This window comes from Choristoneura fumiferana, chromosome 24, assembly GCF_025370935.1.
Source record: "Choristoneura fumiferana chromosome 24, NRCan_CFum_1, whole genome shotgun sequence".
NCBI lineage: Eukaryota > Metazoa > Arthropoda > Insecta > Lepidoptera > Tortricidae > Choristoneura > Choristoneura fumiferana.
This window is the reverse complement of record NC_133495.1, coordinates 7186544-7213482: the sequence shown is the minus strand read 5'-3', so window position 1 is coordinate 7213482 and position 26939 is coordinate 7186544. Positions and strand designations below refer to the sequence as shown.

General features: G+C 38.1%; 1 protein-coding gene across 1 annotated transcript in view; it reads left to right on the top strand.

Annotated features, from left to right (window-relative positions):
• Positions 1-26939, top strand: part of B4 (imaginal disc development protein B4) — a 174519-nt gene that overhangs the window by 39581 nt on the left and 107999 nt on the right. The window contains exon 2 of the mRNA XM_074106649.1: positions 22352-22953. Coding sequence (XP_073962750.1) covers positions 22383-22953 — 571 coding nt within the window. The 5' untranslated portion in view covers positions 22352-22382. The remainder of the gene's footprint in view (positions 1-22351; positions 22954-26939) is intronic.

Genomic DNA, 26939 nt, shown 5'->3' with positions numbered 1-26939 from the left:
ATACAAAGTTTCGCATCTATAATATCAGTGGGATAAAAACTTCACCCTTCAACTGCAGATATAAAAACGTTCAGAAATCGATCGTGTATTGTGCAAGTTATGTGACATGGTAAACGTAATTTTGCGCAATTTTAAAACCGAGGTGGTGGGTCGTGAATGAACGAAAGGAGCCATTCATTGCGGCTGTTGCATTTCTAGGGTTACCACATAAAAATGATTTTGACAGACTAATTGACAGACTAAAGCTCTTAATCCTTCTAGTAATCTGCTGATCTTATCCTTACTAAGGGCCTTTGCACACCGCGTTTTATAAACACGCTCGCGAGTTGTATGGCTGCTCTATGGAAAGAAAAACTGTTATTATATCTGTCCCTTTCTAAAACGCTTTTCTCTATGCAGCAAGTATGGCGCTACTTGCGCGTGACGACACATGTATGCAGTGTCTTTCGCTGTCTAATCTTGAATTTCGAACCTTTATAACTCTGCTTTATAAAAAGGTAGCTTAAAAATTTATTTTCAGTTCGAAAACATGTATTGACAAGCTTTCATTTAAGAATTAAATAAAAAAATAGTAAAATACCGTATTGTGCCCTGGCAACCCTCCAGCGCAATGTAAATTGGACTCGTTTAACTCTAACGGCATGTTTTTTTTAATGGCGCTGAATAAACGTTTAGTCTTTAGCTATACATTGTAGCGTGGTTTACGGGGAAGGATAAACGCCATACAGGATGAAAACTGTTTGACACCAACCACACTGGTTGATGTTTGTCCGTTTATACTCTTTATTGTACAGTCACCTGCATTAATATCTGACACAACACGTGCAAAAATATCTGATATGACTCTACTTCTAGGGCCAGTAGGACGTGATGATATTTTTGCAAACTCCGCCGTGGCAGATATTAAAAAGTCAAAAAAAGTCAAGTGTTTTATTTGTGAAACATAGGTGATGGCTGCAAAAATACAGAGATGTTACATTCCTTAATGCACGTGACTGTACAAGAAAGGAAATACAAAAAGGTTACAAAAAATTCTAATGAAGCACCGAAAAACCACCGAAAAAACCGAACAAACGAAGTCACCGAAAGAAAATGTAAACTGACTTGTTTTATTTTAAGAATTAAGTAATTTTTAATAATTGACAGATATTGAAGACCTTTGACTATTGCCATTTTCTTGCTACTTTATCAGTAGTGAGTAAATCACTCGTAAATTGATCAAAAGTATGATAAAAGCTATCGATACGAATCCCCGAAATTTTCAGCTGCAGCTCATTGAATTGCCATAATAAAACAACTAAGTACCATTTTATTACACAAATACTACTAAACAACAAAAAGTGGATAATACGGTATTTGACAACTCCTGATTTTGCCATATCTTAATATTATTATGAAAATATAGATAAACAGATAGTGTTTAGCGAAGAGAAACTTTTAAATTGGTTGAAAATTGGATTTATAGTGTTTTTTTGAAAAATCTATAATATACCTGTCTCTTTCTCAAACGCTTTTCTCTATGCAGCAAGTATGGCGGTACTGGCGTGTGACGTCACATGTCAGTATGTCTTTCTCTGTCTAATCTTGAATTTCAAATTTGATGTTTTTTTATTTGTAAAGGTAGCTTAAAAATTGTTTTTCTATTCGATAACAGGCATTGTGTAGTTTTAATTTATAAAACATATACAAAATAGTCAAATACCGTTTTGTGTAGCTATTTGGCCTTTACCTTTCATATTTTTCTTTTAAAACGAAGGCTTCCGTTTTAAAGTTGACCATCTATTCTATTTGAACACCTCACACGCAGCCGGCAGAATTACCGGCCACCAGAGGCACCGTAACGAACCTATTTTTTTTTTAAAGTCCACTGCATCCGTTCTCTCACACCTATTTATTTACTAAGCACGGTTCAATGAACCCAAATAAACCAACCCAACACTCCTAGATTGTACTGAAATGCACTCTGCTGCTTCGAGTTAGGTGATTACGAAATGCACGTATAAATTGTAAGACAAATTGTAATGTGCGGTTGATGTGGGATTGTACTGTCAAAATTCGCTTTTATCAATTGAGTTAACTACTTATAAGAGATATGCGAAAAGAAATATTGGCATTATTAAGTTTGTGATCGAATAAAAGACACTCTCATTGAACACTATTTTTTTTAATGCGAAAAGAAACTTGCGATAATTTATTTAGAAGCAGTATTGCTGTTTTTACAGGTATAATTACAAGGTTATTTTTTTAATAATGCGGTATTTGACAAACACTGAATTTGCCGTATACCTGAATATTACTATGAAAATATAGTTACAGCCAATGTTTAGTACAAAAAAAAATAGGTTGCAAATTTAATTTATGGTAATTTTTGATAAATCTATGGATCTGTCTCTTTCTAAAATGCTTTTTTCCGTGCGCTCCTAGCGTCTAACGTCACACGCTATTATTTCTTTCTTCATCTAATATTGAATTTTACATCTTTATAACTCTTTTATTTAACCCAGACGCAAAAAGAGGGGTGTTATAAGTTTGACCGCTATGCGTGTCTGTCTGTCTGTGTGTCTATGTGTATGTCTGTCTGTCTTTCCGTGGCACCGTAGCTCTTAAACGGGTGGACCGATTTGAATGCGGTTTTTTTATTTGAAAGCAGGTTTTCTAGCGATGGTTCTTAGACATGTTTATCAAAATCGGTTCAGCCGTTTTTTGTAAAAGTAGTTTAAAAATAGTTTTGTCATTCGATAACACGCAAAATATCTATAATCCTTGTTTTCTGCACAACTTACTACATTGTATGACATTGTGGTGTATTGTGTCCTAACGTATAATTCTAAAGTAAGTCTAATTTTGGTGGTAAAAATATTTTTGGTGCTTAATTTTATTATACCTATTTGGTGACACGTTGAACATCATTCAATAAATAGCACTGGCAATACTGAGCCGATTTTATGCCACAAAATGAACTATTTGCTACAGTGATTTGCTACTAAACTTCACAAAAACGAATACCATGCCATTATCACAGATGAGCGACCTAACACTATAACGCCAAATTACGGTACAGTATGGAAACGAGTCTGCACGCAGGGAATCCGAACACTGTAATTTAATGTATTCCAATAAGGCTTCATTTGCATTGCATTCACAAAAACGAACACGCAAAGCTTGTTTGAACACTGCACGTAACTGTTGACCACTGCTGGTTTACTTTGGTGGGTACTTATACGATATTTTGCTTTCCGTAGCAAATTGTGTCTAAAGTGGAGTGCGTATTAAAAAAACACACTGTCGGGACCTTAGGTTGCTCGTGGGAGACCAATCAAACAAATTATCCCTTGAGAATTCGAGATTTTATCCCTATCTCGTGCGAATATATTAGAATAAAATCCGTCCAGGCATTTTAGTGTAAATTTAAAATATTAGTAGGATTAAAAAAACGGCCCGTGGTAGACCAATCAAACAAATTATTCAGTTTATGAAATTGTGGATCCCATTAAAGTAGGAACGCGAACAAATAATGAGACTTTCAAGGGTTGAGTTTTAGGAGTTGGTTCGTGGGCAGAGGCGCTTTCCTCATCCCTGGCGTGACGATTTTCAGCAGGAAGAAGGGCTAGCTCCCTGTAGGTAGTTTCAGGAGCGTTCCCGGGGAAATACAGCGTTCTCCTTTAGAGGAGAATGCCGAGACGGATTCCGTAAAGAATTTGAAAGATGTCTGGCGTTATCTCTCTCTCTTGACGGGCACTGAGGGTATCTGAAGTAGCGTAACAAATATGTACATATATGAAGGTTTCCGATAAAATATGTACAATAGGAAAGGATTATTAGCTAAATGTTTTGTAAGTACTCTTTCGTATGGATGGAGACCGCACTGACTGTAGTGTAGGTAGATATTAGGTTTTGATATCCGTATGTTTTACATTAAAATTGTCACAAAAACCATCCGAGAGCTAATTATTTCCGAAACATATTAAAATTAATAGCCAATTTATTAATCATCGAACCAATAAGAATCTGGGAGCTTGGGAGTACCAAATAATTATGCAAATTAATTTATTTCAATTCAATAAGCAATTGCCTGTAATTTATTATGGACAGTTATTTTAAAACAGTTAAAAGGAAATAGTTAATGGTTGTAACAGTAGCTGGGTTCAAGGCTCTACAGAATCATGTTTTTTTTTTATACAAACCATCACCATCTTCAGCCTATATACGAGTTTTATATCCCGTGGCTAGGCACAGACCTGCCCTCAGAATGACAGGCCTTGAGCTGTAGTTCCCAAGCGGGCCCAGTGCGAATGGGAACTTCACGCGCACACAACATTCTAATGTAAAAAACGTTGGTTTTCGGATTTTGTGCCACGAGGTGCACCTCGTTCCGGGCCTTCTTTTTCCTTGAATTTTCACTTGCATCAAGAGTTGCAACAATTATTCAGTATGCTCAAATATTCCGCGTTCATGAAAAAGCATTTTGTAGACTCTTCATCATCATCTCAGCTGTAGGACGTCCACTGTTGGACATAGCCCTCTCCCCTAGACCTCCAGTTGCTTCGGCTGGAAGCGGCATGTATCCACTGAGCCCGCGGCTTTAACCAGGTCATCTGTCCATTTCGTTGTTGGACGTCTTACGCTGCGCTTGTTGATCCGCGCACTATACAATGTCAATATAATGTTTGCGAAGAATTTTTGTGAAAGTTTACGTACTGTCATAAAATTTTTCGTGAAAAGACTACTATAGTAGTCATATAAAGTTATGCAATCTACTCTTTACGATTACACTAAACCGATGAATGCGATACGATAACTTGATAAGAATGTGATCATGAAAGTTTATTAGTACCTCTCAATCTACCGAATACCACTTTGCTTATAAAAAACAACATAAATTTTATTGTAGCCATAAATTTGGCAGACAGTAGGCGGGAGCATCGGCTTATAATCTAAAAGTAACTCGCGGCCAAACGCCTACGCTGTAATAAACCGCTTAGTGCTTAAACCTGCAGGTTAGCTTGCCAAATATTTGCAATTTTTTTAGGCACTTGTCCTATCTCTGACGATGAACGAGAAGCGAATAGAGCTAGAACCTAGAAAGAAGTAGGCGAGCAGCGAGAAGCGAGTGCTTAATTCCTATAGTTCTGTGATTACTTGGAGTTAACACTTGACAGATGGGCGTGCCTTCAGTCAATTTTCAACTTTGAGGTCATACAAATAAAATAGTTTTTACATAATCTGTAAACGTGGGTAGCGGTATACTAAAAATGGCTTTATTTGTATGACGTCAAAGTTCAAAATTGACTGAAGGCCCGCCCATCTGTCAAGTGTTAACTCCAAGTAATCGTACTGTACGGTCAAGGCCTTTAATTCATGAGCTACTACGGAACCATTTCACAGTAAACGTCATAGTGACATCCAATTATCAACAATGAAAATCGTAATGACTTTTCCTATGAAAGCCATGGTGGCCTCATTCGCACCGTGAATGAAAGACCGCTATTGTCTCTCATCGTGAAACTCTTAACTGCGAAAACTATGCCGAAAGAGTTCTCAGCGGCAGTGTGAACAGCCAGCATTTTACATGTGGTAGAGCATCACTGTAACCACTTGCTGGCTGCAAATGGGCTACGAATGGGCCGTTCGTGTTAGTACAAATAAAAAATACGCGTCAAATAATAGTTTTGTACTGTTTTCTCGCTGAAGAATTAGTTTTACTCAATTTTAAAACTTGAACAAAAGTTCTCATTTAGGCCGGCAAAACCCGCAGTCCTAATAATGCTGTAAAATGTCCAAAAGAATTGATCGGAATCAGGTGACTTATGCTGTTTCCAGCTATTTGATAAAAAAGCGATCAATATTACTATGTTAAGCGTCATTACTGAAAACCGCTTGAAGTTTCTGAATGAAAATGTTGTACCGCTGTCGCTGAACCGTTCTTGAACGTGAGTGGCAAAGTGCCTTAGTGGTTCCAAACAGCGATGCAGTTCAGTCTTAGATACGTTGGCAGGTCACTACTCAGTAGGTGGATTGACGACATCGCAAGCGTAGAGTTTGACGGCTGGTTGTTTTCTCATCGTGAGTTCATAGCTCTTATCACTGCGACGCACAGCGACGCGGAGAGCGTTTCAGCCGCACAATGAACAGAAAGCACGTGGCTACGGCCTAAGGGACCCTATACCTGGTCGAGCAGTCACTGTACCACTTTTTGGCTGCAAATGGGCTCAAAATATAAACAGTCTAGGTGTGTTCTAATTCCCACGAATACCGGCGTGAAATAGTAGTTTTGCTACTGTGTTTCGTACGGTGAGTGGGAGATCCGGAGGCTCCACTCCCCTCCCCCCTACCCCCTCCTCTATCCTTCTCCCCTTTAGGCCGGCAACGCACCCGCAGTCCTAATAATGCTGTAGGTGTCCATGGGTGGCGGTGATCGCTTACCATCAGGTGACCCTCATGCTCGTTTTCCAGCTATTTGATAAAAAAACGATCGTCTATTACTATGTTTTTCTCTTTTACTGACATGGGATTGTTCGTTTCTTGAGCGAGACAATAGTTTACCTATAGCTAATCGCTTCCTTGCCGTCAGTGGCACAACACCTTAGCGCCTGGATAGCAACTCACGTTGGCAGATACTTGGTTAAGGGCCTTTGAAATTAGGTTATTTTAAGGTGGTTAGGTTTTAAGCGACGCGGAGAGCGTTTCAGCGCACAATCAAAGGCACGAAGCTACGGCCTAAGGGACCAACCTACTGTAGTTCTTGACCCTTTTTTAGTTGTTTAGTTTATTAATAATTATTGTTTGTACAGTGTTTAATAAAAAATTGTATGTATTTAATAAAAACGTGTTCAAATTTTTTTTGGCGAAGTAATTACAAAGGTGCCGAAGACGACGATCCCTTAGGGCTACATCACTTGTTTTGCAACACGGCGTTGGAAAACTGCGATAACCCATTGTTGCGCAAGCGCGTGGAAACTGTCACGTTTGCGCACGCGGTTGTTTATTAATATAGCAGGTGCAGTGGTTATGAGGCCTATTTAGATCGGTATTGTCTGTAAACTATTGACTTGAATCAATTGGCTAGTTTTCTGGGTAAAAGAATATTCTATTTACCCCCGTTTTGATAAATTTATTGACGGATTTATCCGTCAAATAAAATTAATCAATGGGTGGTGTAACAGCCCCTTAATCTGACAGTTAGATTATTAGAAAATATTGGACACTTGTTCTTTCTTTTGTCAATCAAATTAAAAACCATCCATTCCATTGTAAAGGTTGTCGGAAGAGATCGCTCTGAAGCGATATTGCTTTGCCTATTGCTTACCTCGAAAAGTCTCTGTGTATATACTTACCTATGTTGTCTGTACTGCTTGCTATGTGTTGGTGTGCAATAATAGTACATAACTGTAGAGGCCGGGAAGTAGGGGGTTGCCGGCCAAGTAGATATAGGATAGGGATGCGAGGCCGGCAACCCCAGGTTCCGGCCGAGGCTTGTATAGAGCTTTTCTCAAACATTACATGAAAAAAAAAAACAAGTAATTAAGTTGGCGGGACGCTAATCTGGTCGCGGTGTTGGGTGGCTGGTTGAAACAAAAGACGGTCGCATTGCCGGCCAGCGGCCTGCAAAGTTGTATGAAATCTCTTTGCAGGCCGCTAGAGTGACCGCGCGCACGCACCTGAGTCACAGCGCTTGCAGCGCGATAGTTCTCGGCTTATTATTTGTAACACAACGTCAATATTTCATGTCATGTTTGAGAAAAGAGTTATTGTATTGTAATACGATTTTTGCGTGTAATGTTTGAGTGTGTTATTTGTTACTCCTTCACGTTAAAACGGCTGTACGGCTTTAGATAAAATTTGGTATGTAGATAGCTGGATATCTAAAATAATACAGGCTACTTTTTATCTCGATATTCCCACGGGTGGCTGACTGAATTAGTGGCTGACTTCAAATTTGGCGCGGATGTCATATATGTATGAAAACGGCGTTAATCAAATCCACGATGTAATTTTTAAGAATTCCGCAGCCGGATCTAATGGTTTACGCATGCTAAGCGGCGACTAAAGTCAAGTCAAAAATAAGAGACGTAGAAATATGACATGGCTTTAAATGCGTGTAAACGTGACAAGAGGATATCTGGCTAAAAAGCCATTTATTTTGCCGGCTTTCTAGTAGTCTGTAACGTAGCGCCGATTTAACAGTATTTTGTATGATGTATGTAAATTCTTTATATCGTACAAAAGAAACAGTATTTTCAACGATCCCGCAAAAAGTACCAGGAAATCATAGCCGACAAGAACACACTTTCATTTTCGCATGCGAAGTAAAAACCCTAAATTAGGTTATGAACAATGACTCGTGGGAGTTCTTGTAATACTCAAGAGTTACGTCAGTGTTCATCTTCTAAGTGGAACATGGAAATGCGATGTGTTAAGTAGGGACATTGTTGAGATGTGACGGTGTTGATGTGCCATTGTGTGTTTATAGGTAGTCATTCACGATGACCCGTGCCGTGGTTCTTATTACAATGTCATTAATGTCTAATTTTGTCAAAATCACGCGTCTTCGTGGATGGCACTAGGTATATGAATGAAATACTGTGGTACCCTAGTGGTTAGATCTGGCCCTATACGACGAAGTGCACAATTCGAACTTCGAATCTTGCCGTCCCGCTGACTCTTATATTATTTAATACGAGAGTGAGAGGGACGGTACTAAATCTAGAATTTCTTACCTAACATCGGCCTACATATTATTTATACATAAGGAACTATGTTTTTCTAGACATAAGCAAATTGTCCTTCTATGGACAGATCCATATGTTTTTTTTTTTAATTAGAAATGTAGCTAGCTGTAATAAAATCCCCAAATAAGATATTAATAGATCCCGAGTTACTATGAATTATTGTCATTAGGGCTCTATGATAAAGACTGTATCATGAATTCATGAGCTATGACGTAGTTTCCATAACGAGTCTGTCAACTTAGAGCACACATGTTTATCTAAAGGCCTGATTGATTTTAAATCGTTTCTCAATGAGTAAGGCTGGAATTTCCTTAACACGTGCATGCGATGCGGACGTTTTGTACAACGTCCGACGATTCCGCGAACGCGACGAGGAAATGAAAATTTTGGGAGTGTTTTAGGTTATTCTGTTTTTTTTACTGTTTATTAACTACCAAATGCTGTATTGTACTATTTTATCTTGTATTTTGTGTATTGTTGTCTTGTATTGTTTCTACTGTTGGCAGTTAAATATTTTCTTTCTTTCTTCTTTCTTCAAATAAAAAAGTACATAAAATATTGGTCTAAGACTTAAGTTTCCCACTTAATTTATTTATTTATTTTAGGAAAACAAACAGCTTGAAATAACGCATAGTATAAAAGACAAAAATATTACAATAGCTACAAAATATGCTCCTGCCATATGTTCTGTGAATAAACATTAGTTTCCACTATTTACAAGAAACATATGCTGCAATAGTGGGGGGGGGGGGGTAAAATATTTACGCATAATGACGTAAATTGCATACGTAAGTTTTGCATAATTCCATACATTTTCCGCCCACCAGATGAATGCAATTATACCACATGCAACCGAAGCTCAAGAGGCAACAAGATGGTTAAGTTTTGATACTTGCTACAATATTGGCGAATCACCAAACGCTACTAATCCTATCCTACTATAATATTATAAATGCGAAAGTTTGTGAGTGAGTGAGTGAGTGAGTGAGTATGTTTGTTACTCTTTCACGCTGAAACGGCTGGACGGATTTGGATGAAATTTGGCGAAAAGTTAGTTTATAACCTGGATTAAAACATAGGATACTTTTTATCCCGGTATTCCCACGGGATAGGGATAAAATCTTGAAATAACAACCTCTGGGCTTAGAGTCATGAAATTTGATATGTAGGTAGTTGGACGTTTGGAATAACAGATAGGTGACTTTTTGACCCGATATTCCCACGGGATACCTAGGGATAAAATCTCGAAATAACAACCACTGGGCTTAGAGCCATGAAATTTGGTATGTAGGTAGCTGGACCTCTGGAATAACACATAATCTATTTTTTACCCCGATATTCCCACGGGATAGGGATAAAATCTTGAAATATTAACCGCTGAGCTTAGAGTCATGAAATTTGGTATGTAGGAAGCTGGATGTCTAGAAAAACACATAGACGACCTTTTGACCCGATATTACCACGGGATACCTAGGAATAAAATGTCGAAATAACAACCGCTAGGCTTAGAGGCATGAAATTTGGATGTAGGTAGCCGTATGTCTGAAATAACACATATTATAAGTTCGCTACTTTTTATCCCGATATTCCCACGGTATAGTTTTGTAACTAAGGGACCCCATACATCCCTGTATTATTATTATTATTATTATTATTTCGTATTTTTTACTTTAATTGTATACTGTAGTTTTTAAGTATTTTATTTCTAATTATTTTATTTTGAAAAAATGACTTTCTGCCAAGTTTCTTGCGGCGCATTCTTCTTGGCAATGATGGTCTTTCCGAAAGCACTGGTAGTATAAAAAATGAAGTGTAAAAGTGCCCATTGCGGCCTATTTACTGAATAAATGATTTGAATTTGAATTTTGCATTTGAATTTGGATAGGGAAAAATTTTGAAACTTCAGCACTGGGTTTAGAGTCTTGAATTTTGTACAGTCATTCACAACACAACCTCAATGAAGACCACGATATAAATATTGGAAATTTCCAGGGGAATTTTGTAAAATCCCGAAAATTTAAATTGCAGCTACCACACCGAATAGTTTACGCGTGCGAAGCCGCGGGTAAAAGCTAGTATTATAAATGTGAAAGTTTGTGAGTGAGTGAGTATGTTTGTTACTTCTTCACGCTGAAACGGCTGGATGGATTTAGATGAAATTTGGCAAAAAGTTAGTTTATAACCTGGATTAAGACATAGGATACTTTTTATCCCGATATTCCCACGGGATAGGGATAAAATCTCTAAATAACAATCGCTGGGCTTAGAGTCATGAAATTTGGTATGTAGGTAGCTGGACGTCTGGAATAACACATAGGCTACTTTTTATCCCGATGTTCCCACGGGATAGGGATAAAAAACTCGAACTAATAACCGCTGGGCTTAGTCCTGCAATTTGGTATGTAGATAGCTGGACATTTGGAATAAAACATAGTAGGCTGCTTTTTATCTCGATATTCCCACGGGATAGGGATAAAATCTCGAAACAACAACCGCTGGGCTTAGAGTCAATTTGTCCATTATTGTATTTAATGTAACGGCAATGAAAACCACGATTTAATTTTCGGGAGTTCCCACGGGAATTTTTATAAATCCCAAAATTTTAATTCAGCTGCTGGATTTAATGATTTACGTGTGCGAAACTGCGTGTAAACACTAGTTTAACATAAACATGTAACTAACGCACTGCGCAACCTTTAGATCACTATCGATAGTGTGTAAAAACTTAAAAATCCAAGGACTTTCATACAATTATAACCGTTGCGTGTGGGAACTAACCATTAAGTTTAATTGTTTATTGTTCGCTACTGTTCAAACAATTGGTTGCGAAGTAGGAAGCGTGACCCTAACTGATGACTTGTGTGAATTTGTAAGTTCAGTTTCGATTTGGCATGACCCTGTCAAAGCCCTTCTAATGCCAGCTTCTGATTGGTTGGTGTCGTTCAGAATTTGCGAAGGGTTGTGCCTTTGTGTTTTATTTACGGATTTATAGCCATTTATTTCATAGTATTCAATAAATAATCTGTTTCTTTCAATCAGAACTACATCTTAAACTTACTAAAGGAAACGTACGAAAGTCATACATTACCTATATTGTTTTTTGTGAGACTTAATTAGGAAAAATATTTTCTTTCCTTTGAATGAAGAGTAACTTTCAATAATTTGATTCTTAATGCTGGAATCCTGTTGCACCATTGCTTCAACATTTGTGCTCCATACAAAAAACTGGCCAAGAGTATGTCGGACACGCCCGAAATAGGGTTCCATAACCATTACGAAACAAAGGGTTTCTGAAAGGTCAATAATTTTCAAATATGGTTTTCTGATAATATACTGGGTGTGGCCTGTAATACGAGCAAGAAATTAAAACATAGGTCGTCCTCGTCAAACTGAACATTAGTTCAGCGACATTTAAAAATAATGGAGTCTTTGAATTTTCCCTTTTTCATACAAATTAAATGCTATTATTGGCCGAAAAGTTCTCGAGTGGAGGCCGCGGATCGGCAAGCGCAGCGTAAGACGTCCACCAACAAGATGGACGGATGACCTGGTTAAAGCCGCGGGTTCACGGTGGATGCAGGCCGCTGCCAACCGAAGCAACTGGAGGTCTGTGGGGGAGGCCTATGTTCAACAGTGGACGTCCTACGGCTGAGATGATGATGATGATCAATGTACGCTATCCTAGAACACAAATGACGACGCCTGTCACGCTACCAACATCAAGCATTTTGCTTTACATTGCTTCTTCGAATTAACTTTAAAGTGTAATAAAAATTAAAAAACTAATTATTTTTAAAAGTCGCTGAATTAATGTGTGTCAGTTTGACGAGTATGATCTATGTTTTAATTATTTGCTCGTATTACAGGCCACACCCGGTATTTCATAGCAAAGCGTTTCTCTGACGACTTTAGCTTGTGCCATGCCCTCCAAAACCCGTCGGCCTTTGCCTCCCTTTTGTGTCATTGATGACACCTGATATCAGTGCCTATACCTATAAGGCTGTATTCACATTAACGTGTATACACCATGAATACTAATACTAATGTATTTACTGCAACGTTAGTCAGTCGTGTGTTAGTGCCATGCCACAATGTTGGTAACTGGACGACGGAGTTTTGCTCGGAGTTTATTTTGCCCAAACAAGAGAACATGTAGTGTGTGCTGCGACACACACACACACTCCCAATATGCACACTATATATTATCGTAAGTAAGCTTATTAAATAAAGGCAGTATTTACTCATCATTCGGTAGTATTACTCGTCTCCCATCGCCCCACATTACATGGCGACCCTGCCAGGATGTTTGCCTGCCTGGCTGTGCTGCGACACACACACACTACAAACACGCGTTTTCCTCTAGATGAGATAGATTTAAGAAAACCCCCATATGGGATATTTAATTGAACTCGTTACAGCCGCACCGAAATACATATATAAGAATTGCTCGTTTAAATAAAGGAATTATAGATAAGATTTGATAGATAGATGATGTTATTCGGTTGAAAAAAATCGCAAATTCAGCACTTATTATATTGAAACAACAATACAATACAATGACTCATTATTGTACACCCGAAATAGTAAGCGACAACACAACAACTGTAACAACTTATTAAGTCCTGATCTGCTTGATGTAAATCTACTCTTTTCCCTTTGCACCTATGTGTATTATGACGCAGGGCGGTTTATTTTACTGAATAAAAAAAAACGTCCAAGTGTGGGGCGGGTTCACACACAAGCACATCTGTAAGCAAGCACCTTATAGTGTATACTATGTTGAGAGATGTGTAATAGATATACATACACCATACAGTCGTCATTTAGTATACCGAAGTTACTTAAATCGCTTTTGTTTTTTCCGCGTCTGGTCTCACGCGCAGCGTCAAGGCGACGGTTTTTGTCGCACGTTAAATTGATTTCAAAGGCTTGCTTTGATGATCAGTCGGCTATGATCATTTTTTATACGCCTTGGGTTTTTAGTATCGTACGTAAGAGGTATTAAGCCGTGGTGGCCTAGGTTAACATGCCTAAATAGATATATACTTACATCTCTTAGTCGCTATACTCTTAATAGAGTGGTCATTGGTCCTCAGTTGAAAATTAGTATTCTTAAGAGCAGTAGAAAATTAGATGAGTTGTTGATTCATCAACGGGAACAGGATATGAAACTAGGGTTTTCAAATGTTTTAAATGGACTCTTTATAAGAGGGTTGGTTACCCCTGTCCGCTTTACGGGTATTTTTGTAACACCGTACTGAATCTATTTATTCGCTAAAAGCTTCTCTATCCCGGATTAACATAGGCAACTTTTTATCCCGGCAAAGTGTAAAGTTCCCGCGAGACACAGACAAAATTGTAGGCAACAGCTAGTCCTAAAAAGTATATTTCTATTTTTTTTCTACAGTTCACCGACCTTTGCAAAAACTAGCCCGATCGTCATTTTTTCAAATATAAATTACAGTTTTTTTGTCATTAAGCAAGATAAAGTCGATGCCCTAACTAATCAACCTTCGATGATCAAATATATCACCTACATCATCATCTAATGCCCGCCTTAGCTACTTAAATATAGAGCTTAAAGTCGTTTCGCTACGTTTATCATTATGAGCACCGCAACCTACAGCTATTGTAAAACCGACTTTGTGTAGTTGTATTAACATTTAAATTTGAATGGAGCCAAGATATAGGCTATTACATATTACACCTATATTATCATTGAGTTCGATTCTAAACATTATAACGAACTAGTCAGGGTATAAAGTCGTTTATAAAAAGCTTAGCTTTTTTCGTATCAGTAATAAATTTGGTTGATGTAATATCAAGTCGAAATGCAATTAATACAACATCTGTTTCTCATAGAATTTAGTAATTGTCTTTTTCTTTACTTACACAATGAGTCTTAGAGCATGATTATAAGTTTTATTATCGTTTGTACAAAGTTGTCTGGATTTTACTTTACAATTCAGTGTAACTTATAATGAATGAAATATCACGCAATTTGGGTAATACGTAAGTAATTATAATTGTAAGTAATGCTAGAAAAAGATTTATCTGAATTGAAAATACATTTCAATGCACTAATGATGTTACAAGAAGATGCATCCGGTTTAATATTAACTTTCTCTCGATGCTTTGTTTTTAATTGGGTTTTCGTTAGCTTCACGGATAAAAAGCATACATGTACTTACATGTAAATAGTATTAGTACTCGCCACGGTACATAATTTAGCCGAGTTTTATATCCTTGTCGAAAATATTGACATTAATAAACCAGAATAGCATTACACGGCCAAATTATGAACAGTGGCAATTAAGTGGCTCAACAATCCCTGTTTACGACTGTACATACGTTAGTAAGCAATAGATATAAATACGAGACGTACGGTCAAGGCCTTTAATTTATGAGCCACCATGGAATCATTTCACAGTAAACGTCATTGTAACGTCGTATTAATTAACAAGGAAAATCGTAATGACTTTTCCTTTGAAAAGGTTCCATGTTGGCTCATGAGTTAAAGTCCTTGACCGTACTATATTTAGTTATGTAAACCCTTTATTGTACAAGAAGAAGAAACAAACATAAATGAAAAACGTTCGTTGAGATTAACATGTTATATTATACAGCGTGTTTTTTTGATACTACCTCAAACTGTAACCAGACGAAGATTTAAGTGCTGTGAACCGATATCAAAAGAAATTGTTAATTTAGAATAAACTACCATGAGCGTAATTAATTTTTGAAATATTTTCGAGCAGCAGTGTAATGCGTACAATAATTTGATACGAGAGAGAAGCGTTCTGCACAGATTACTAATATGTAGCTAGCTAGCTGGCGTTCTGTGACAGCTGTCACGTCAACAAGTGCGTCACGTTTTCAATAAAATAAAGTAGTATCACGTAGTGATACGTTGCGTGCTAATTAATTTGGTAAGGAAAATAATAAGACCGATTTTTTTACTAAAACATAATAAAATGTGATTGTTAGGGCCTTTACAAAGTACCCTTAAAGTTTGAGATAGTATCAAAAATACACGCTGTATACTCGTAACTATACTATGATTTCGTTTTTAAGGGATCGCGCGATCTCTACCATTCGACCTTTGAGCTGGTACTTATAGTACAAATTATGCTCAGTTTTTGGTCCTAATTATTCCGTGGTATTAAGTTCATTTAAAGTAAACCATACCTTTTGCGATGTACAGTATGGACACGATTCAGAATGCAATTCGAGAAAAACCTTAAATAGCAAGTTGGAGACAATACCTGTCAGAGATTCCGTCGCCCACGCCTCGCAACAGGGGCCCAGCTCAGTTTAGGGGTTAACGAGGAACAAACATGTGAACGGACTTACGAAAAACATTGACTGCATCGTTGCGTGGCAAGCAACCTAATATGGTGACTTGAAGTGCCTTGTGAGTGTGACAGATTTAGTATTTTAAACGTCCACTTGTTTGTTGACTAATTTTTAATGTAAAGGCCGTGTCAGGTTCATCATCATCATCATATTACTCGTAAGACGTCTACTGTTGGCCGAAAATACCATGGATGCACAGAAAAAAACCAGCAAAAGAGACCAGCGTTGGGAATCGAACCCAGGTCCTCAGCATTCCGTGCTGCGTGCTATATCCCTACACCACCACTGCACGGGAGTCTAGACACAAATTTCTTCCATGCACCTCACATTTTAGCCTGCTATCTTCCCTTTCTTAGCCTCTTAAGCAATGACACTAGCGACATCTATGTTTTAGCTCTCATTGAGAGACGTCAACACACCTTCGGAACTAACCGCTCACCCGGACAAGAGGTGTCGCTATTGTATTTTCGTTGGATTTCACGGGACGACCGTAATAAAAAATACAAAAAGACTCCAAAAACCAATCTTTGTCCACTGTTGGACATAAGCCTACCCCATAGACTTCTAGTTACTTCAGTTGGAAGCTACATCCATCGTGAACCCACGGCTTTAACCAGGTTATCCGTCCATCTCGTTGGTGGACGTCTTACGCTACATTTGCCGATCCGCGGTCTCCATTCGAAAACGTTGCGGCTCAACAGGCTTCTGTTCTCCGTGCCTCGGCCTGCCTATTGCCACTTCAACGAGCCAATTCGCTTGGCTATGTCGTGTCAAAATAGGCTAAGTGATTCTGCCCCCACCGAGTTTTGGCTTGTAATTTTTATGGACGGTGTAACTCCACATTTGTAACAAATAAGCTAAATTTCTGAAATAAATGCCTAATGGTTGGAAAGAGGGAAAATGGATGTTCGGGAGATGTTCTGGATGAGGATCCTTGCGAAGTCCGCGCCAAAGTTCTCATAATTTTCGCAAGTCATACTGTAATGTTTGTCAGAAACCACTCCAACCACACTGAAACCATATTTTTTTCTGAAATTTTTAACATCCTATATGTATAAAAGAGTAGGTTAGATCTGATGAGGTAACTTTTATAGAAATTCTGAACAATTATTGTATTTATAGAAAAAAAGACTAAATTCTGCCAAACATTAAATTTCGATTATTAACAATTAGGTATGCGAGGCTATATGGACCCTTTGGGATATCGTGGACGGAGTTTCGACTTCATCAACTAAGAACAACTTAACGCTTTGCTAATACAGGAAGGTATCTTACGAGTTTGTCCTTCGTGGGACAATTTGGAACCATTAAATGCGGCGTGGGTGGACACTCGCTTGATACTCGTGATTATTTCTTTGTCTCATGATGATTGTATCAAATTCTGCCTTATTAAGAGTTTAATATTAAACTGTTGGACTGGTAAGGTTGTTCCGTCGTGTTTTTTTTAAATACTTGGTTTGTGTGACACTATCATCGCTACAGATACGGGAAGTTGAACTGCAGCTGCAGCTGCTGAGCAAGCAGCAAGAGCAGGCTGTACGCCGTGCGATTTGGCGAAATTAGACTTTAAACGCATAACGCATAAGAACTATATGAGATGTGAGAATCACATTACTAACCAGCGGGTTATAATGAAATTCAGTAGAACATTACGCCCCGGCGAAAGCTAAGGGCTATAATGATTTACTTTGAGAAAAGTTTGCATGATAATTATACATTATAATTAGGCATTGTTGAGCAGGTGGTGTGAATAAATGATTCCCTATCTCCCTTGGTTACGAAATTTAAACCTATTTAAAACTTGTAAATATTAGTGTATGTTATTTTATCCTGTGGAGTGTTGCCAGCGCGTGTTGAGAGTGGTTTTAGTTCAAACAGCATTTCTCGCGACACCTTAAATTGCAATATTTTTTTTTTGTAATTTACGATGCCGTTTAAGAATGTAAATCCGAAAAGCTTCCTTGCATACAGAAACAGTAGTCGTACCTAGCTTTGATTGCTGGCAAATTGGAGCTTCCATTTCAAATTAAATATATCTCATTGGCTACAAAAAGATTGATTGAACGTTTTTTTCGGTCACAGCTGCATTCTAGAAACCATTCATATTCCAAATGAGGTCATGAACCCGTCTATCAACTATTCATCTTAAGCAGGAAACCCAATACATTAATAAAATACTAAAATAGATTGCATAGAGCCTTGCACGTGCGTTAAAAAAAACCTTTGTTAGTCTGAGCCTATGGTCCATTGGACAACGAATGATAAGCTCCTAGTTCTATTGTTAATCTATGGTCTGTGGTTATCTTTGTTGAAAAGGGTATTTTAATGGTGCACAGTGATAATTTAAATAACAAAGAATGAAAAAAAACATGCTGTTTTGGGAGGCCTTGACCTGGCCCGATAAAGAACCTGCTTAATAAGATAGTGGTATCAAGTTTCGAACCCTTTCAAGATCTCGTCACTACGGAAGTCTAAAGAGCTTGAATGAGTATTGGAATTTGTAAAGTAGGTCTTGTCAAGTAAAAAATATAATACGACAAACACGAAACGACAAACATGAAAATACATACACGATAGTAGATGACGAAGTAAGAGGGAAGTAGGGAGGGAGGGAGAGAAGGGAAGGGAAGGGTACTTACGTGGGAGTACGAAGTAGGATCTAATATGATTAAATATGAATTGTGATTAAATTGTTGTAGTTCTTAATACACAATTAGACACACAAGTTTTTTGACCTCTTTTTTTAATAAGCCTCTTGATTGTGAAAAACAAAACTTAGCAATGGACAGCGTCATAACAAAGCATATTATAGAAGTAAAGATTATACTTTTCATTATTAATATAGGGTGTCCCAAAAGGACGCAAGATTTGAAATTGATGAAAAACACTTTTTTTTCGTTATAATATATTTGTATATAAAATCTTGAAATACATAAAATAGGGTTATTTGTGGAATAGTACGTCAGGTAAATGTCCTCCTAGGCTTTGCTGGCACATACGCACTCTTTTGTCAAAATTTTCTATGACCATTTTGCATAGATGCGGCTGAATTTCTCCAATGCAGCGTCGAATTCCTTCTTTTAAAGCATTGCCATTTGAACGGCTTGTTTTGGACGGTGTGACCCCTGAATTAACACATCACAAACAAGTCTCCAAATTTTGCAACCACGAACCGTTGATGAAGTCAAGTACCATATTTTGCGGAATTTTCGAACCGTACACACGCCAAACTTCTTTTGAAATATTGTTCAATAATAAAAACGCGTTGATCTTTCGTAAAACCCGCCATTTTTACAAACCCAGCCAGCCAGCACTAAAATACAAAAATGGCGGCAAATTTAAATCTTGCGTCCTTTTTGGGACACCCGATACAACCTAAGAACAGTTGAAACAATGAGCCATGGTAGTCTAGTGGTTTGACCTATGGCCTCTCAAGCAGCGAGAGTAGTGGGTTCGATCCCGGGCAAATTTACGTGCGAAATAACACTTGAAATTTACTATGAGCTTTACGATGAAGGGAAAAATTGTGAGAAAACCTACACATACCTGCGAAGAAATTTAATTGTGTGTGTGAAGTTCTCAATCCGCATTGCGGCTGTTGGGAACAACGGCCAAAGCCCTCTTGTTTAGAGAGGAGGCCTGTGCTCTGCAATGGGACGCATATAGCCCGAGATGATAATGAAGACCTGAGACACAGTCATTGTAATGATTACCATGTTCCTTCTACCTCCATGCCACCTTTAAGTATTACTAAGTACCAGGATACCAAGAACACAAAGCGTGTCGTGTGAACTTCTTGCATATACATGCTTACCTACTTCTAAATGTTTTCTGCGCTCCTAGTCAGCCTTCATACAAGTAGTATGTAATTACAAAACAACACAGCTACATGGAATATTTACATTTACATTAAAACAACATGAGTCACCTGTACGAAGACCTCATTTAAATTGGCTGTGTTATGCGTATTATATTTTTTAGGGTTCGTAAGGCCGCATTTTATTCTAAGACTCAAGGCGGTCTCTTCAATGTTATTTTTCCTTGTTTTTTAGAGTTCCGTATCTTAGAACGAAAACGTAACCCTTATGTTCTATAAGGGTTACGTTTTTTTGCTTCGTTGTCTGTCTGTCTGTCGAGCAAAACTTTTTCCCAGGAATTAAGTGGAGATGAAATTCATGTCAAATATTAAAAAAAGAAAGAAAGAAACAATTTATTCCTGATAACATGGGAAGAATGGATAAAAATAAAATAGTTAGGTAGACATGTCACGATAAATGGTCCCAATTTAGCAATCTGTCTTTCGAATGACGCTGGTCAGTTATTTAGGTTTAATGCCCTTTGAAGCAGTAACAAACTCAATCTTGTAAGTCAACGTAATCATAAGAATTCCATACAAATTATTATAAGCGAAAAACGTATCTTGCCGTTCCGCAGACGCTTATATTATTTAATGCGAGAGTGAGAGTGATGGTACGATACAAATTTTGATTTTCGAATTTCGTAGTAGCCCCCCTGCACTACTGTAGGCTGTAACCTAAATTCAGAACCAGTAGATGTATTCTTTTTATGACAGTGTTTTAAAAACGGCAACGGAACCCATTGTATTAACTTGATAAATGGATGTAGAGCTCTACTTACATATAGTTTTTGCCGTGATTTTTTATTCGTTGTTTAGCTTGTAATAGTTCGATCACTTGGCTTGATATCAAAACAATGATTTATCCCACTAATAAAACATTAAGTATAAATGCGAAAATTTGTAAGTCTGTTTGTTTGTTTATTACTTCATCACGTCTAAACCACTGAACCGATTTAGATGAAATTCGGTATACAGATAGTTTGAATCCCAGAGAAGGATATAGGGTAGTTTTTATCCCGGAAAATTGCATACTTCCCGCGGGATAGCGATAAACGATTTTTGCGCGGACGAAGTCGCAGGTAACTGCTAGTTAATAAAATAATATTGTAATACCTACTAAACACCAATATACTACTATATAAGGTATATTTATAAAGTTGTTAAAGATAGATATAGAAAAAAGCCGTGGTAGTCTAGTGGTTCTATCTATGGCTTCTCAAGCAGAGGATCGGGGTTGGCATACGGATTCGCATCGGAGTTTTTCCGAATTTATAAGCGAAATTAACATTTAAAAATTTACAAGAGTTTTACGAAGGAGAAAAACGTGAAGAAACCTACAGCGAATAAATTCGATAGCGTGTGTGAAGCTCCGAATACGCTCTGGGCCCGCGTGCGAGTTACAGCCAAAGCCCTCTCAATCTGAGAGGAACCTTGTGCTCTGCAGTCGGGCGTATTTATATAGGTCGAGAGGAAATATTAATTAAACCCATTTACATTAATTTTAATACAGAGAATATGCATAAGAAAGAAGAAGATGTTGAGCGCATATTAATTACCTATGATATGCATTTTTCTAGAGGTGTACTTAGCTACTTTTTTTAATAAATTAAGGTTAAAGGTTCTTTAAAGATAGAGGAGACCCGGGACTAGCTTTAGGACGTCTATGTATGTAGTCATTACGTATAAAATATCTCTAGCACAATAGTACCCATTTATTTAGGTACCGCATTGTCCAACGGTTACTAAATATGTATTAGATCCCAACAATAAATACTTGAATATCCCAATTACTACAATCGTGCCGTAAATCACTACAGCATTTAATTACGAGATTCCCACTATTGGGCAGGGGAACACGATGTTCCCACGGCGATACAGGGTGTCGACATGTTGATGTACGTTATTTACTGCTGCAACTTACCACGGGTACTGTATGTAAAGTATTGTCAACTTGAAATGAATAAATTAATAAATATTTAAAATTAATTTCAGGAAAGTTGAAATGTATAAGATTTCGGGATCTATGGAGATCTATTGATTTTGCAGGTGGTAGGACCTTGTGCAAGGTCCGCCCGGATTGCTACCACCATCTTGCTCGCTAATCCTGCCGTGAAGCAGCAGTGCTTGCACTGTTGTGTTTCGGCGTGGAGAGTAAGACAGCCGGTGAAATTACTGGCACGTGAGGTATCTTAAGCCTCTAGGTTGGCAACACATCTGCAATACCTTTGGTGTTGCAGATGTTAATGGGTGGTGGTGATCTCTTACCATCAGGAGACCCACTTGCTCGTTTGCCATACAGTCGAATAAAAAAATAAAATAAAAAAAGACATTCTTCTTTAAAGACCTATTTTTGACAGCAAAAAATGTGCAAATATCTTAATTTTAATTTTACCAATCTTTGTTCCAGCTGACGCGCTCCGCTTCAATGGCCTGACAGTATGTTTCGGACGGCGTCAGTGGAAGGCTCCGCGCCGCGGACGCCCCCCGCCTACGCCCCACACCCCCCCTACGTGCCCCCCCGCTTCTTCCCCCCTCGAATCCGTCCGCCACCCCCCCAATACTGCTTCGATGCCGCCCGCTTCGCTTGCGACGCCTCAAAACCTAGGTATCTTGATGTGGAAAGGGAAAGGCTGGTCACAAGATGGCTAGCAGAAGCCAACGAAGCTCTAGTCAGGAGAGACCGACCGCCTAGATACAAACCAAGGAGTAGTGAAAGAAGAACTGACTATCTAGAAAGAAGACCAAACGCTCCGGAATGGGCGGACAACTTTCTGTTAGGGAGACGAAATGGCTCCGCTGAGCCAGAAGAAGACTGTAGTGAAGTGATGACGTTGAAAGAGTTTGTGGATAAGTTTTCGCTGCCGAGGGTGGTGAGGTTTGAGGGGGAGGAGAAGCCGGTGCTGTTGTACAGGGTACTGGAAGCACACAGGAGGGTGGAGGCGGTGCCGTTGGCGGGGAAGAAGGGGAAACTGGTCGGGAAGCCGCTGTTCATACCGGACTCTTATGATGGTGAGTTTCTTAATGTTTGTGTAGTATAGAAATTGTAATTTGAGGTAGGTATAGAGATTGTAATTTGTAGTATAGAGATTGTAGTTTGTAGTACAGAAATTGTAATTTGTAATTAGAAAAAATACCTTCTGCGAAGTTTCTTGCGGAGTATTTATACTTGACAATGACGGTCTTCTCAAAAAAGCTGGTAGCTCAAAAAAGGATATGTAAAAGATGGCTGGATCCTTTTGCAAACTAAAATTTTCGATTTTGATTGAAAAAACTGACAAAGATGTAGCAGGATACACTCAGAACTAATATTGCATATTGATAAGATAAGATTTATAATCTGTTCATTTCGAGACTACAATCGATGTGCACTGCGCTGCGTGGGAACTAGGAACTTTGAATATTATCCTTGTTTACATTTAAATTGTAAAGAGTCATGCCATGTTACGCAAGCTATCATAAAATTGCAAAGAAAAAAATTGATTCAAGAAGACGTCACTTTGAACATCAGCTAAATGTATCGGAACATTTGTAAATCAACATAAATTAAAAAAATTGGGATTTTTTGCAAGGGTAGGTCCAATTCCATTGAAGTCAATGATATTATCATATGTACTTATATTAAAAGTGGTAGATATGTTTATCGGCGCACCAAAAATGCAGCGTACATGAAACACGCTTCTACTCGTTCTACAGAACACAACACCCAAAGCAATAAAAGAAACATGTAACATAGATCTAATCGACGATACTAGCATAACGTATCGAATTCTTGAGCGCCCAAGCATTTAACAAACAAAACATCAGTTTAGCTTCCAATGAGCCGTGAAGACAATGGCCGGCCTTGCGGTCGGTCAATAAGGTCGCGCCGTGTTGGGTTGTGGGATATTGTAACCATCTTCGGATATATGGTTAGTGTTAATGTTAGGTATGTCTTTAAAAGATTTAGCTACTTTTTCACAAGCAGGCGTCGCCAAGCAGTCAGGGGCAGCTGTGCCTTCTAGGGATTCCAAGTTTCATTAGCTTTTAACTATACTTTCCATTTATATTTTTCCAATATACTATCATTATGAAATGTAACCATGGACTGGCGGTTGTCTCGATGCACGCCCTTTAGGTTTATTTTAAAATCTGGTATATGACGTACATAACTTTAATGTATTGTGTTTTATTGCTTATTGTTATAAATAAAAAATAGATATTTTGACTTTCAGTGATAGTTCCGTTTTGACGAGAGAAACCATTATTTATTTGAATAAAGAAAACGCTGCCTCATAAAATTCAGTGGCTACAATTCCCGTCATATATTTATTTATTCACTACGTTTTACAGCACAATTCACGCATCACACGGTCGTAAAACGTTTCTTCATGGTTAAGTGTTATATGGTTTCGTTGCCGTATGGAAGGAGTGGCGTCATGCCTGGCATCGGCCCTTGGGGCACGCCACTGATAAAGAACAAAGACTAACCTTCATCTCTAGAAATCGTAATAGTAGAAACATTTTAAGCGGTGATTTCTCAAGGGCTATTAAAATGGTTATTGACGCTAGTAAATTGTCGTCTGTGAGTGCGACAGACAGAGCAGGCAGAGCAGTTTTTATAATCATAGCTAAATCTGAGATTTATTTATCAGCGATGTTTTTCGGATGAGCGTTCTACGTTGTAAGTTTTTCTAGTGGGTCGACCAGGCAAGCTATAATTTAAGGCAAGATTGACAAGTGACAGTTGACATCTCGTTTTTTTTCTTTAAGTACAAAGGCTTAGTATATTGTCTGCCAGTACCGCCGCAAATATCATCTGGATAAAAAAAAAAAAATAGGGAATAAAAATGAAACAGGTCCCATTCATCGTTCTTTAGAATCAGGAAAACCGAAAAATAATATGATCTCTCTGAAGAAGTTTACTTAACCAATTGTATTTAGTAAGTACAGTACGTAGTTGGTGCTCTACCATAAATATCAACTTTTAAACGCAGGTATTTTAAAGAAGTTAGGAAACCGTGTTCACGCTGCACACGTCAAGCCAAAAGATGTCAGTGCAAACTCGGCTAGTGCACCCGAAGTAGTTTATTGTCTTCGTTAAAATTTTATACACAGAACGTTTTTTTAAGTCATAGTTGAAGATGAAGTTGAGCCTTTTACTACAAAGGGAACACGAGTTTAACCAAAGTTTTGTTCTACCTTGAGTGAAGTTGAGTGTTAAAGGGAAACCTCAACAAAACGCATTTGTAGCCCTCTGTCTACTAATTTTTAAGTTGCGTAAGAAACGAAAGTGTCGTTAGAGGCATATTAACTTATTAAGTAAGCTTTAAAAGAAAAGCTTTTTTATTTTCCAATTAGATAACTAGGCAAGCGCGTGGTCTATACTTAAGTAGAGGTATAACCTCTAAATCTGTAGATAAACCTACATAACTAATAACTAGTGGTTCTGTGAACTTTAAATCTCGCGCAATAACTAACATACAGCGTGTATTTTTGATACTACCTCAAACTGTTACCAGACGAGGATTTAAGTGCTGTGAAGAGATATCAAAACAAATTGTTAATTTAGAATTAACTACCAGAGTGTAATTAATTTTTGAAATATTTTCGAGCAGCAATGTAATGCGTAAAATAATTAGATAACAGAGAGAAGCGTTCTATGACAGCTGTCACGTCAACAAGTGCGACGTTTTGAATAAAAACAAATAAGTATCGCGTAGTGATACATTGCGTGCTAATTAATTTTGTAAGAAAAATAATAAGTCTAATTTTTTTAATAAAACATAATAAAATGTGATTATTAGGGCCTTCACTAACTGCTCTTTAAGTTTGAGGTAGTATCAAAAATACACGCTGTATAATATTTTTTATATTTTCAACCCCTGGGGTCATCTATAAATTATGTCCCTTCAATTTTGCTAATTTTCAGACCCAACTGTGTCACTTATTACTATTAAAAAATCGAATTATCTTGTACGTCGTGTCATATATGACGAGACCCTCAACCCCCCTAAAAGTGTGACTGAATTTATAGATGAACCCCATGGCTCCGTCATTTCATCTGAATAATCAGTACCTATAACAATTCAATATACCTATTGAACTACCCATAAAAGTTTACAAGAATCTTTTAAGAAATTAGATCTGTAGAAAAAAACAAACAGCCCCCTGTTTGGCCCCCAACCTTCTATTGGGTTATTTCACTATATCGAAAATACAAACTGAGACATGGATGCACAGAAAAACCAGAAAAAGAGACCAGCGCTGGGAATCGAACCCTCAGCAATCCGTGCTGCGTGCTATAACCCCTACACCACCGCTGGACAGGAATCTAGACACGAATTTTTCCTATGCATACATATCTCAGGTTGCTTATTTCTACTACGCTACTTATGCAGCAGCACTAGCGACATCTATGTTCCGCTCTCATGTTTGTATTTTCGATATGGTTTCACGGGATACCCGTAAAAGTAACAAATTTGGAGTTGAAATAAAAAAAAAATACAAAAAGACTCCAAAAAAAACAATCATTATTTCACTATGCCCAATACTGACTGACGCGAGTGGCCCGTAATAACAAATAGCTGGGGGGCTACTACGAAATTCGAAACTCAAAGTTCGTATCGTACCGTCTCTCTCACTCTCGTGTTAAATCATATAAGTGTCCGCGGGACGGCAATAGATACGAAGTCCGAATTTTGCACTTCGTAAGTCTATACTTGGTAAGGCGAAAGGCGACATTCATTTTTGCCCAAGCCGAAACGAAGAACATTCGCTCGTGCTCGCTCGGTCAACGAGGGTTTATGTTCTGTGACAAGCTACTTAGTTGATAGGTTTATAGCTAAACTAGCTTTTGCCCGCGGCTTCGCCCGCCTGGAATTCGGTTATCGCGCGCTGTTCCCTCGGGAACTGTGCATTTTTCCAGGATAAAAAGTAGCCTATGTCACTCTCTGGCCCATAAACTATCTCTATGCCAAAAACCACGTCGATCCGTCGCTCCGTTTAGACGTGAAAGA